This window comes from Stylophora pistillata, chromosome 5, assembly GCF_964205215.1.
Source record: "Stylophora pistillata chromosome 5, jaStyPist1.2, whole genome shotgun sequence".
Lineage (NCBI taxonomy): Eukaryota > Metazoa > Cnidaria > Anthozoa > Scleractinia > Pocilloporidae > Stylophora > Stylophora pistillata.
In genome coordinates this window covers 5,754,107-5,766,868 of record NC_142523.1, presented here as the reverse complement: position 1 = coordinate 5,766,868, position 12,762 = coordinate 5,754,107, and the positions used below count along the sequence as shown (strand labels likewise).

General features: G+C 39.2%; 2 protein-coding genes across 2 annotated transcripts; one reads left to right on the top strand and one right to left on the bottom strand.

The window, feature by feature from the left end:
• Positions 1 to 38: 38 nt before the first annotated feature.
• On the top strand, positions 39 to 4,255 carry LOC111343691 (S-adenosylmethionine sensor upstream of mTORC1). Its single transcript, XM_022950874.2, has 4 exons — positions 39 to 142; positions 1,493 to 1,775; positions 2,546 to 2,660; positions 2,950 to 4,255. The coding sequence occupies exons 1-4, from the start codon at positions 52 to 54 to the stop codon at positions 3,688 to 3,690; spliced, it is 1,230 nt and encodes a 409-aa protein (XP_022806609.1). The 5' UTR covers positions 39 to 51; the 3' UTR covers positions 3,691 to 4,255.
• Positions 4,019 to 12,472, bottom strand: LOC111343690 (uncharacterized). Its single transcript, XM_022950873.2, has 8 exons — positions 12,283 to 12,472; positions 9,362 to 10,822; positions 8,543 to 8,779; positions 7,673 to 7,950; positions 7,141 to 7,261; positions 6,506 to 6,660; positions 5,461 to 5,701; positions 4,019 to 4,776 (listed from the first exon to the last, which is right to left on the bottom strand). The coding sequence occupies exons 1-8, from the start codon at positions 12,374 to 12,376 to the stop codon at positions 4,235 to 4,237; spliced, it is 3,129 nt and encodes a 1,042-aa protein (XP_022806608.2). The 5' UTR covers positions 12,377 to 12,472; the 3' UTR covers positions 4,019 to 4,234.
• Between the last annotated feature and the right edge of the window lie 290 nt (positions 12,473 to 12,762).

Below are 12,762 nucleotides of genomic sequence, written 5' to 3'. Positions count from 1 at the left end.
CGCACGTATCATTTGGGTTCGACTGCTGAACATTTAGGCTCAAGATCCAAGATGGCGGAAGGTGCGGGGATTGTTGATCAACATAAACTCTCAGATATTGTGAAAGGATTACACGGTAGACTCAGGAAACAGTTGAAAAAAGGTGAAAATGATTTTCATAAAGCTGTATAGTGTTAATGTTGGATAAATTAGAAGCTTTGCTTTCATCTAAACCTTGCAGGGAAAGTTAGTAACTTCATCTATTTCGCCTTTTGTAGATAATATTAGATGCAGCTAGATTCTACTAAATAAGGCAGGAGATATGGCAAGCTTTTTTGAGCTTTTAGAAAGATCCATGCAATAATATTTTTATTCAGTCAATTTAGGAGGCGTACGTAGTTCTACATAAATAGTAACATATACAGAGACTGGTAAACTAGATACACTTTCAAAGTTTTATCTATATGAGGTCATGGGTTCAAATCTGGTACAGGCCTGAATTATTTCAGGCCTTATTTCCACCACTACATAGGTAGGTTTCATTGCTGCAAGGATCACTTTCATACATTTCATGAAACTGCAGTAAACCTATATGATTTTCATATATTAAAATTCATTAATAATAATAACAGTAATAACAATAATAGCAATAACTATAATAATTAATAATCATAACTACAGTTATTATGATAATTAAAGAAATGTACAACAAATGCAATAATGACCAACAGAATCGCTCATATGAAGAACATTACCAATAAAATCCCAGTGACTGTGTCATAGGACCTCAAATCCAGTTAGTATATATATCTTATTAGACGTTTTGTTGTGTAGTATTGTTGAGTATTTTTACGAGTTGTGCCGTATTTTGACGAGCCGGTAGGGCGATTCAAAATACAAATAACGAGTAAAAATACTCAGCGATACTACACAACAAAACGTCTAATAAGTTATTTATTATCCAACATGCCAAACTGTTATTTCAGTGCCGGCGAATTTCGCGGATATTTATTTACGGGGAGTGCGTGATAGAAGTATGCGAAGCGGAACCGAATTGGCGCGTTGTTGTACTGCTGTTTCTATTTTCTTCATTAAATGATGAAATTTTCTGATAGTCAAGCTGTTTTTTTTTTTCATTCGATTCATCTAATGAACTTTGCCAGTCATTCTGACTCTTCGTCGTCGGAAATATGATTCAAGTGTCCGCCCCTTTTTTTTTTTTTGTAACTATAATCCAATCCTTCACTTGCGCGATGCGAGAAAACCTGTTTAACCGGTACTACAATAGATGAGTACAAATACAACGTGATATTTGTACTTGTCTGTGGCATTATTTGTACTTGTCTAGGTGTAGTTGGATAATAAGTATAATTATGATTGCCGTGAGCTTAGTTTATGAGCTTCACTGAGCATAATTGTGACATAATATTTCAACAACAGTTTCTCAAGTTTTCATTTTCACAGAAATGATTCTGTTCTTGATATTATTTTACTTTTCCTGCTCTTGACAAAGCTAATGGTGACCACCAAAAAGTATGGGAGGAACACTGCGCAGATAAGGCTAGACTGGAGGAATATGCATCAGCAATGCACTTGTTAGCTGTCAATCACTGGACAAAACAGGCCCCTGAGGGGAGGGTTGAGTGGTGCTACCAGACTACAACTGAATTCTTTAGAGGGGGAGGACTGTGGAAACTAATGGAGAAGCAAAAGAGGAAGCAAAAGTTTCATGAAGATTTGAAAGATTGTTGCTGTTGTTTTGCAACAGGAGATGCAGATATTTGTTCTGTATCAATGTAAGTAAATTCAGGTTGTTTCTTGGGTTGTCTATGCAAGCTTTCTTTAGCTTATTTAAAACAATTGATTTCATTCAGAATTTTTGTTTAAGGGGGTAAGTTTCTAGTGACACTGGTTTGTTTTTCTTTTTGTTCGTTTGTTTTTTTTACAAAATGGAGACTTGTTTTGCTTAAACTGTTGACATTTAAGTTGCAATGGGAAAGCACCTTTATCAGGGTGGCGGGGACGTGCCAAAACTTTCAGGAGAAGTTTTCTCCAGAAGCATTAATTTTCATCTTGGCCAAGGATAAAAATTATAATTTCAGTACCATAGGAAATGTATGAAGATGAGTATAAAAAATATGGATACTGATGTTACTGTGTAAAGGATTGATAACAGACAAATTTGTAAAAACAGACCAATCCTGACTGACTTACACCACTTGAGTCTTACAGTCAATAACATCACGGCAAAACTAACCAATTGGTTTTATACAAACTGGACTTATAACATTCAACTGACAACAACTATTCACTCAAATATGATGATGACTTCTGCTCAGGTTGTTGAAACATCGGTCACCACTACTGACAACAGACATTTTCAAGACTACACTTACCTAGACAATCACACTACACTAACACATACATATGGGATGCAAATGACTTAATTAAGTAGCAACCCAGGAATAAGGTTAAAAAATGGACTGCAATAACAGAATAAAAGAAAAGTTTAAACTCCTCAAAATGTATTCCTTTATTTTTTTTTTTAAATATGATTTATCCCCAGATATCCTTCAGTCCATGAAAAATTACTTCTCCTTGATGTTGGAAGTTGTTTTAATCCATTTGCTGTTTATGAAGATGTTTTCCCAATAGCTATTGACTTGCAACCGGCAGATTCAGTGAGTGACCTGTTATTTTTGTTGTTGAGAAAAATTTTAAAGTTGCTATTCCATTTGATGATGCTAAAATTGTACAATTTTCCTAATCTACCCTCTAGAAGTGGCTAAAAAAACTAGTGTTCTAAGTATAAGTTTACTCTAGAAGCAAGTAAATTTGATTTGGCACCAAGAAATTTTTTCTGTCCCTCATCAATGACCTATCAATTAACCTTTTTCAATAAAATAGTGTTTTTGCAAAATTTAAGAATTTTAAATTTAAAATGTATTCTTTGTTTTTGGTATCTCACAGATGGTTTACAAATGTGACTTTCTCAATCTGGAGATACAAGATTTGCCTCCTATGAAACAAAACATATGTGCTTGTGGAGTCTGTGATCAAAGGGAAGACAATGACTCAGAACCACAACACTTGGCAAGGGATCTTTTAGAATTAAATGATGTGTACGTAACAAGTGTTGGAGGGGAAAGCAATGAAACTTCACTTCAATCCGACAAACTGAATGTAAACTGTGATAACGAATACTTAAAGAGAGATTTTATTAGAGAGAGAGCTGAAATACTGCATTTAAAAAGCTATTTAAGTGAAGAAAAACAGTTGAAGACTCTTCCTTCTGAGCTATTCCACGTCATTGTGTTTTCCCTTTTGCTCTCATACTTCCCTTCTGCTGTGCAAAGATGGACTTGTTGTCGCAAAGCACATCAACTGTTACGACCAAATGGGCTTCTTCTCATTATTACACCCGACTCAAGCCATCAAAACAAGAACGCGGCCATGATGAAGTCTTGGAAGGCTGGGATCGAGTCTTTAGGATTTGTCCGATGGAAGTACGAGAAACACACCCATCTTCACTGTATGGCATTTCGTAAGGTGGCACCATGCCATTATTGTAAGCGTGGCAATGGCCATGTAGAAATGATGTACATTCCACAAGATTTTCAAGAGGAAGATGAGGGTTGTTCGGGGGATTCACGAAATGAACAGGACGAGTCCATCGTAATGGAGTGTTTAAGTGAGCTTCCAGACTTATGAAAACAACAACAACAACAACAATAACAACAACAACAAAGACAGCAACAAAAACAAAACAAATTCAAAATTAAAAAACAAAGGGATATTCAATCATCTAGTCAAAGTTTGTAAGGTTTTTTAACTTAAGATCATCTTTGCGCCAACTGTTTTTCATAATTGCTGTATATGTTTTTTTTTAACCCGAAATATTTTTCACGCGCGAATCAACTTCAGATCCTTATTTGTTGTGGATGAAGGGGACGATGCCCCGTCGAGACGTTTCCGTTTTGCTTCGTTTAAAAACAAAGACCTCTCCTATCTCTGGGATGATATGGTGAAATTATACCCATTGTGCTGCAAGATTTTATTTATAGAAACTGAAAATACAAGGGTTTATTCATAGCTAGCGAACATCAGTGAAGAAGAAAGGTTCAAAGAAAGACATGAGTTTTTTTACCGTTTTCCGTTTGCCGAGAATAGAAGAAAAATTGCGCCTATCGAAAGCATTTTTCATCTCCCTTAAATGGAAGATATTTGTTACGTTCAGTGTTCTCAGACATCAAGATTAAATCAGCTTAGTATTTGGGATTAGATTTGTTGAGCAGAACAGACTGGAAAACGCCAGGAAGAGAAGATGGTTGAGTTGAACGCGAATCCGATTTCCTTCATTAAAATCACTTGCGTTGTAAAATGGCTCGTGCTCATGATGTCCATGCCTTTTTTTCCTCCGTTTCGCCATCATAAACTCAGCTCTTGGTAACGATGATATCGGTGAGTGATCCTTCAGGACAGCGGCTGCAAGTATCGCTTTGGCGGGCTCCAGGTCACTTTTGGCGGGAGAATTGATGAAAGCGACGATTGCATCCGCCACCTCCTTGCATGCGTCATACTCCTGTGATTTGATTGGTTCAAACACCACTGAAATGTCATGGGTGTCCACGAGATCCGCGGTCAGGTGACACTTGTTAAACCCACCAAACCGGTCGGACTGATTTTTTAGCTCAATTAAGATGACGTCGACCCGGTTGAGATCTTTTAGTGGTTGGACTTTGTCGTTCACAGCTATATCTCGCACTGCGGTGTCTAGTCGAATGCTAATGGATGTGCCTACAAAGAGGAAAGAAAACCCGCTCACATATGGATTTACTCTCAAATCAAGGTACAATACCCCATTTTTTAACGTATCTGTCCTTGATTTTTTTACTGCCAGCATGGAAATACAGATCTGGCAGTCTTCGTGTTGGACAACACTTTTTTTATTGGAAAACTAAAACTAATGTAACCACGGTGGTAAGTCATCACTAAACGGCATGCGGTAGGTGTCAATGAGAGTATAGGAAAAAAAGCAAACTGCCTGGAGTGTTTAAAATGGAAGTGACCAAATTCCAATTGGCTGTTTTACAATCGAATAGTATAGAAGAAGGTGCGAGTTTCTCGTCTTTTCCACATTTTATAGGCTAAATTGATCTGTGGTCTTGAGGTGGGTAATTGTAACGATTTCTTTTTTTCTTTTTCACCTAATGAAATGTTGTTGACCTAATTTTTAAGAAAGGTAGCTCTTTTGACGTGAACAAGAGTTACCTTCCAATTGTTCTACGCACGTTTTCTGCGATTGATTTTGAAAACTGTGCAAACTTCTAAACCCATCAGATGCTGAACGGAAGCCAACTGCAACGTAGGCTCACGCATTTTCCTGCCTTTATTGCCATGCGTTTGCCTTGACTCGTCATTGTTTGATTATATTACCAACTCTCAAATCGTTTCAATTTAGCTTTTGACCTTAATTCTTACCGCACACGGGGCAGCAACTCCCTTCAGGAATGACATAATTCTGACAGGCCACTGGAGGACATTTACCGAGTTCCTCAACAGTTTTACAACGAGGATTTACATATTCACGGAAAAGTTTACTGTTAAAATCGATGTTATACTTCGGATCCACGTCGTCACACTGTCCAGGGTAATCTACATAGTTGTCGTGTACAGCAGCGTGGCAGGCGCTCTTGAATGTCACACCATCCACACCGCACATCTGGGAAGAAAAGCACGTACAAATACTTTATTAGAACGTTGAAAGCAGTATGGTATTGTATCAGTTTTGCTTTACTTAGCTCTGTGTTTGGTCGAGATGACCTGCGTCGTTTTTTTAACCAATCAGCAGCAAGACTTCAACCATTCGTGGCTTGGTTAGAAGAATGTTCAGTCTAGTGTCGGAAGTGATCCGGGATTACTTTGATTTACTTTACTTCGCGATGGAAAGCCGTGCCGGACAAAATTGGTCGAGAAATATTTTGCTGGCTAAGAAATAATTTTGTCTTTCAAGAAATATTTTCGATGGTCCAGAAATATTTTTGACGATCGAGAAAACTTTTTCATCCGTCGAGGAATAATTCTGTCCGACGAGAAATATTTGTGATAGTCCAGAAATATTGTAAAGGATCGAGAAAACTTTTTCGTCGGTTAAACAATATTTCTACAAGTTGAAAATTTTTTGTCTATCGAGAATTGTTTTGATCAGTCGAGAATTTTTTTGCCAATCGAGTAATTAGATGCCCGTATGCTGGTCAGCGGGCGTTTTTGCGCAAAACTAAATAAAATATTTCTCGACCACTTTTGACCAGTATGGCTTTCCATAGCAGTCTGCCTGTTTTCATTTTGCTTTCTCATTTGCTTCTTGAGATATTTCTCTCCTTCCGTGGTGATTAGTTTGTTTTTTCTACACCCAGGCGAAATGGGCTTGAACAACAGGCGTGGTCCTTTTCTGTAAAAGGTATGCGTGATATAAAAACATGACTCGTGCAAGTTGTAACGCGCTCAGTTCGTTAAACCAACTCACCTTTACATTATTGACGTAACACTCCAATTTACACTGTCCGTAATAAGCCAAGGATATACCATTGGTGAACATAGAGCACTTGTTCATGTAGATCTTGTTGTTTTCACCACATATAATTTCCTTCGGGGCTGTAATGCAGTTTACTCTGATAGAGACTGAGAAAAGCAGGAAACTGTAGCAAGACTAATAGTACATTCTCTGAATTTCGAAGAAAATTGCCAAATTCTAAAGTTAAAGTCAAAATAATCTGTACATCAGCTTTCACTGTGGTTTTCTATGGGACTGCGTGAGCGGGGCCGAACGAGTGATATAAAAATTGTTATCAAAAAGAAAAGGAATTCTCTGCTGTATTAGAACTTTCCATTACTCTGCTTTTTTTTCCTTTTACAGATTACTATGAACGTTTCAATTTGTTTTCATAACTATTGCATTTCTAATATATTATCCTCTGAAGTTTCTCGCGGGAAATTAGCGCGGGGCTTGCTGAAATTAGTCCATTTGCGCATGATTGATTCCTGCAGCAGGCTTATTGCTCGAATTGGCACATCAGACTCTAGATAAAACAATGCTAAATACAAAGTAACATCTAAATATTGTTTTCATATATTATAATGACAATCACATATTTTTTTTACCACATTGATGTTGTGGGCACTCGATGATGTTTCCATCTCGGTCGGTACTCGTCAGACACGGTCCTCTATTGTCTGCAACACAAATCTGATGCTCTCCACACTTGATGTTGTTGCAAGGGAACTGAAAAAAAAAAAAAATAAGAATTGAGCTTTGAGAACATTTTTGCTTCTAACTGTTTGCTGAATGTACGAACTAGACCAAGAAAGCTTCAACCTATCTTGATTAGATTCAAGTTATACGACAAAATTTCCGTCCTCATCTTCTCATTCAAATCTAGTTTGTATTGGACGAATTGACCACATATTTAATTCAAAAATGACTTTTTGTTGACAAGAAAAAAGTCATGTCAAATGGAGAAATGTGGGCTTTTTCACAAAAGAGCAGCTTAGACTAGGTGCATTTTGTTAAAGACTCTAAGACTCAGTAGACTTCGCTTAAGTTTTAGAAAAATGTAGAGATGCTTTTTGTTGTTGAAAACCGAGGCTCAGTTTGGAAACGACTACTGACCCTGCTACGCAACAAAGTACTTACCAAGTCCCCGCACTTTCCCCCTTTCACATCCTCCACTGAAAACCCACCACATCTTACGGCGTGGCACATTGAACGGTACGTTTTCCAGTTGGGTCCACAGACAGGTTCTACAGGTTCATCATCGCACTCCATACAAGGATCCTTGCCTCTGACGAGCCGTTCATCCATTCTCGCCTTTTGAGGGTCCTCAGGAATGTATTGCTCACCGAAAAGCATCCCGTAATTTGTATAGTTGTAGCCCGAGGAAAAACACCGAAGACGTGTACACAGCAACTCGCCTAAAATGTGAAACGGTTGAACAATTGAGCAGTACATTCGGTAAATCGTGGCAAGTTGGGGCGTAAGGACAATTTCGCAATGGGCAGCGGCGGGGGGAGGGGTACTGGATTGTTATCGCAATGGCCCGTAATTGGCATTGGGGGGAAGGGCATGACAGGTTGTTTTAGTTATTATTTTGATCCAGGATCCCTTGCACCCAAGGACTATATATCCTTAGTAACGTCCATGCACGTAGAGGGTATCCAAGGGAACAAGACTTGTGGGGAAAAGGTTGATAACTAGGCGCCTTAGAATAATTTTTTTTCCCTTATTGATCTCACGAGGGGCATAGGAGCTATTTACCCCATACCGGAAGTGGATAAGACGGTCTTTAACCACCCGCATCCACTTCCTGCCACTTTCATTCGACCAAGAGGGGATCTGGATAGCTTTCTCTCTCAACTTTTAATCATGTTCCTAATACCGCTTTACTTACTCTATCCTCAACATTTGTCGCAGTTCAAACGCAAAGAATTTCTTTCGGGCGGCGAGTGAAAATTTCCACAATCAGTTCAGGTTAACAACTCTTAAGTCCCTCTTGTTATTACTTACCGTTACGACATATGCAGTTATTGCAGCCATCAGAATGCCTTTCTCCGTCCGCCAGGTGTCCATTCGTCATAATGCAATGCTTTCTGAGGTGCTTATCACAGTGATTCGGCTTCCTGTTGCAGATCAACTGACCCAGCTTACAATGGCACAGGCGGCATTCAGATCTGAGGTAGATAATTGCGTCTTCTTTTATCCCATGATGGAGAAAAGGATGAATACAAACCATGGGGGGGAGCGCTAAAGGAGAAATGAGACTATGATTAGCACGGAATTGGGGTCTAAAGGGGAACAGTCATTTTTTTTTATTGCTGGGGAGGGGGAGAGGACGATTTTTTGGGGATTCAAATGGTTTTCAGGGGGGAATGGAGGGGGGATGAGTCGTCGCCAACAGAGTATGAAGGGGAACTATACAAACTGGACTGCCAATTAACTACCAACAAGGGAGAAACATAGCAATATTATATAGCCTTCTTGGGGGGTGGGGGAGGTCAGATAAACCTCGCCGTGACACAACCAAAATCCTCCAAACTCCCCCCCTGTAAAAGGCTAAGAGTTGGGCAAACAAAGATCTCGTGTCTTTCACTTGATTGAGAGTGTATTGTCGAGTTTTTGATTTACGTATCAGTTGCTATTACCACAGAAGAGGCAATTTTAAATCTTTGTGTCGTTATGGAGTGCAGTTTCATTCAACTTTTAGGCACAAGTCGCGACTAGAAATGTATCGGCTCAAATTTTGCCTCTCAGGGAGGTCTAAATATGTCTCCTGACCTCTTCCCCCCCAAGACATATTAGAACGTTTACTGATTAATTTAGACAAACCTGGAAGAAGCTTTGAAAAATCGCTTTCGTTAGTAAATTGCAGCAAGTGCCTGGAGTTCCCCCTCCTGAAATTTTGACCGTATTCATCTTCTGCGCGTTTCTTCAGCTTTTGATTCTTTCCACCGGTATATTGGCCATCATTGATTCCCTCGTCTATTTCCACAGGAATCGCTTTCTTTTCGGGTTCGTTGCTCTCATCAATGTAGAAGTCACCTGCACCAAGGAGTCGCCTAGCGGGTTGTGATTTGGATTCATCGTTTCTGGTTTTCTGGTTTTTACGGTCTCTATAAGCATTTGATGGTCTGGATTTTGCCTTTTTGTTGGTTTTTCCATGAGGAGAGGGGTTTTTCTTCTCGTGAGAGAGATGGATTTCTGCTTGAACTTTGAGCTTCTGGTAGTTCTGTGAAATTCTTTTTTCGTCTAAAACTTTTCCTTTTTTACCAGGCGAGGGTTTACCAAGCTGCTGAGTTTCCTTTTTTTCGGCTTTATTAATATTTGTTTGTTTTCTTTTGTTGTTATTTCCGTGAGCTTTCTGCTCTTTTCCTTTCGAGTCTGGATCCTTTTTTCTTTCTTCCAGTACCCCTTTCATCTTGTCCTTAGCACCTTTCATACCAACTTTATTTTTTTCAGAATTTAAATCCTCACTCTTGTAGTCCCCAAAGTTTTCCTCTTGATTTTGCTCCTTTTCATTGCCATTGTTTTTCTTTTGTGGTATTTCCTCGCCATCATTCCCCCCTGGTAGGTCTCTGGCTCCAGATGGATCATCCTCGTCTTGGGAGAGCAAGCTTGCCTCGCCCTCCTCCAATTCAACGTCTGTTGACAAATCATTTTCCACGTAAACCTCTTTTCCAGACTGTTCACTCTCGTTCTGTTCATCCGCGAGCTTCTTTTTAATTTGGCCCTCCACGCGCTCATCATGCGGTTTCCTTGAGCGCTCAGCCCCTTTGAGCACGTCCAGCTTTTTAATGTGCATGTGATGGCGACCTCGTTCGCCGGAACGTGATTCCTCGTCATTTCCTTCGTGATAAATACCGTGTTCATCCGTGATGTAACCGAGCTCATCACCTTCATTCTTGTGTTGATCAATACGTTTGCCAATTTTCAATCTCGAATCTTCCAGCGAGTGAACTTCTCGAACATCAATTTGGCTCTCATCGCCCGAACGACCCTCTCCCTCTTCCTCGTCGTCTCCTAAATGACTCTCCGATACCTCAGCAAGATTCTCCTCATCTCTTTTGGTACCGCTGTCAATTTCTTTCCCACTCGCGTCGTGTTCTTTGACTTCCTGGCCTGGTTCCTCAGCATCATGTACAACCGATTTTCCTTTTACATGTGGTTCTTGTAGGTGGTGTTGCTGCGCATACTCAAGAGAGGCAACTGCATTGTTCTTAAGCTTGTCTTCTCTGTTGGGTCGAGCTTTCTGTCGTTGTATGTCTGTCAGGAGGTCTCCGTTGTCGGGATCTGTTTTACCAAAAGATTTGTAAGAATACACATTTTCGTAAGATGCCTTTTTGAGGGGTCTACAAATTAGTGTTGCAAATAATCCAGAATTACATAGCTTTTCTTGTTTATTTCACCTGTAATTTGTCACGAAAGTTCAAACCACCGGCTCTACCAATCAGATGTAGGACTAAAAATAATTGCGACTTGGTCATACACGTTTTTCCGCGCCGGGCAAAATTGACTCAATTTCTCAAAGGCTGTTAGCGTCATTTTCCTTTTCTAATTTTTATGCGATATTTAGGCAGGCTGGCCCAGTTCAATTTTTGAGCTGGTTTAAATGAGAAGCTTTATAAACAATAACAAGGCCAGGCCATAACACCAGGAGCTACTTTCCCTTCTCTTTGTGAGAAGTACATGAGTCCTTAAACGTCCCCTAAATCAGTACAGAGAAAGTGCAGAGGACGGGGTTTACCCTTCATCGTCCTTATCCGAGAAGACTGGATTATCAAACTATTTGCGGATGTCATAACAAAGGAAGCCCATTCTCCTTATCTATTTTAAGAACCTAAATGTTGGTCCGGTTTGGAGCTTGAACCTTCGTTTTTATTTCACGACTCTCGATCGAAATACGCCACGATGTTGCAACAATTTGGCTAATAAATCTGGAGGAAGATCGATGCTATAAAATATCTAATACTAAATAGATAGATCATTATTTTGGAAAACATTCTTACAAGCATTTATTTTGTTTGAATATGGACTTCTAACTGTGTAGCTTTTCGTCAAGAAAAGTTACCTCGCAAAAACACTTTCCTTACATGATTGAAAACTGCAATGATGATAAGCAGCAATACTTTCAGGTTTTGTAGCAGTTTTAAAGTCGAAACCGTTTTCAAAGTGAACCGAAATAAACACCGATTCTTCAGACGATAAAATCTTCCTAATACTTCATTAACATAAGTAAAGCTCTACTTTAGCTTGTTTCAGTTTTTTGCAACTAACCAACGCCAGAGGGTATGTCAAGATATTTGACTGTTTCTACATTTATGTTGAATTAAATTTCGCTGCAGTCATTACAAAGAGGCCTCAACTGTGATATCGCTCGAGCCCTTCGTAGATTGAATATCAGAGAAATCGAGAAAAAAAAAGACAGGTAACCGTTAGTCAGGAAGCTGTGACTTCAAAACGTAGATTGACAGAAAGTAGAAAGTAAGTAATCAAACTGCTTTTTGAATACAAAGTTGCTAGACAAGATGGGGAAGAATTGGTTTCTCGTTTGTTGCTCTATTAAATCATGACAATCAATGTGACACAAAACTTACAACAAAACTGAAATTGGAAAGCATAGCGACGTTGAAGACAACGTTATATGTCATGGAAGAGTAGAGAATTTGAAAATAGTTCGCTGCAAAGTGAAAATCTAAACTGATTTAAAGATTATTATTATTAAGCAGTTTGAAAATTCAGTTTAAACTTACCTCGAGTTCTCCGATGTCCTTCGCTTTCGATTTGGCTAGGATCTAAAAGTACGACAATGATGAAAATCGTTGCTAGTCGTCGAGAAAGAAGCATTTTACGAATAACTGATTTAAAATAAACGATCTAAGCCATATTGACAAAAGAAAATAAAGTGAATTTCTGGCGAAACTGAAAATGTCCGTTTTACTTGCGTAAGCGAGACGTCATTCGCTGGCTTCCCGCCAATGACGTCAGCGTTCTTAGATGGGTGGAGTGGGTAAGAAGAAATTGTTAGCTTGTAAGGAATCAATTCCAGCCCGGGTGCCCGTTTCTCGAAAGTCCCTGTAACTTAACGGGCTCGTAGAGCTGTTCTGTTTTCATTCAAGGTGGGGATTTCAAAAGTTTGAAAATGATACAATAAAACTATTCGCTAAAGAGACAAAATGGGCTGTTTTGGGTGCCAGAACCTGCTTTCCAATCCTTTGAATTAATTTATTTGA

What these genes read in the sequence shown, in the direction of transcription:
- LOC111343691 (XM_022950874.2), top strand. Translation starts at nt 52, where the DNA reads ATGGCGGAAGGTGCGGGGATTGTTGATCAACATAAACTCTCAGATATT. An exon ending in GATATTTGTTCTGTATCAAT is followed by an intron (nt 1,776 to 2,545) that starts GTAAGTAAATTC and finishes ATTTATCCCCAG; the next exon opens with ATATCCTTCAGTCCATGAAA. An exon ending in ACTTGCAACCGGCAGATTCA is followed by an intron (nt 2,661 to 2,949) that starts GTGAGTGACCTG and finishes GGTATCTCACAG; the next exon opens with ATGGTTTACAAATGTGACTT.
- LOC111343690 (XM_022950873.2), bottom strand. Translation starts at nt 12,376, where the DNA reads ATGCTTCTTTCTCGACGACTAGCAACGATTTTCATCATTGTCGTACTT. An exon ending in GGGGAAAGTGCGGGGACTTG is followed by an intron (nt 7,262 to 7,672) that starts GTAAGTACTTTG and finishes TTTTTTTTTCAG; the next exon opens with TTCCCTTGCAACAACATCAA. An exon ending in GAGTTGCTGCCCCGTGTGCG is followed by an intron (nt 4,777 to 5,460) that starts GTAAGAATTAAG and finishes TCCTCTTTGTAG; the next exon opens with GCACATCCATTAGCATTCGA.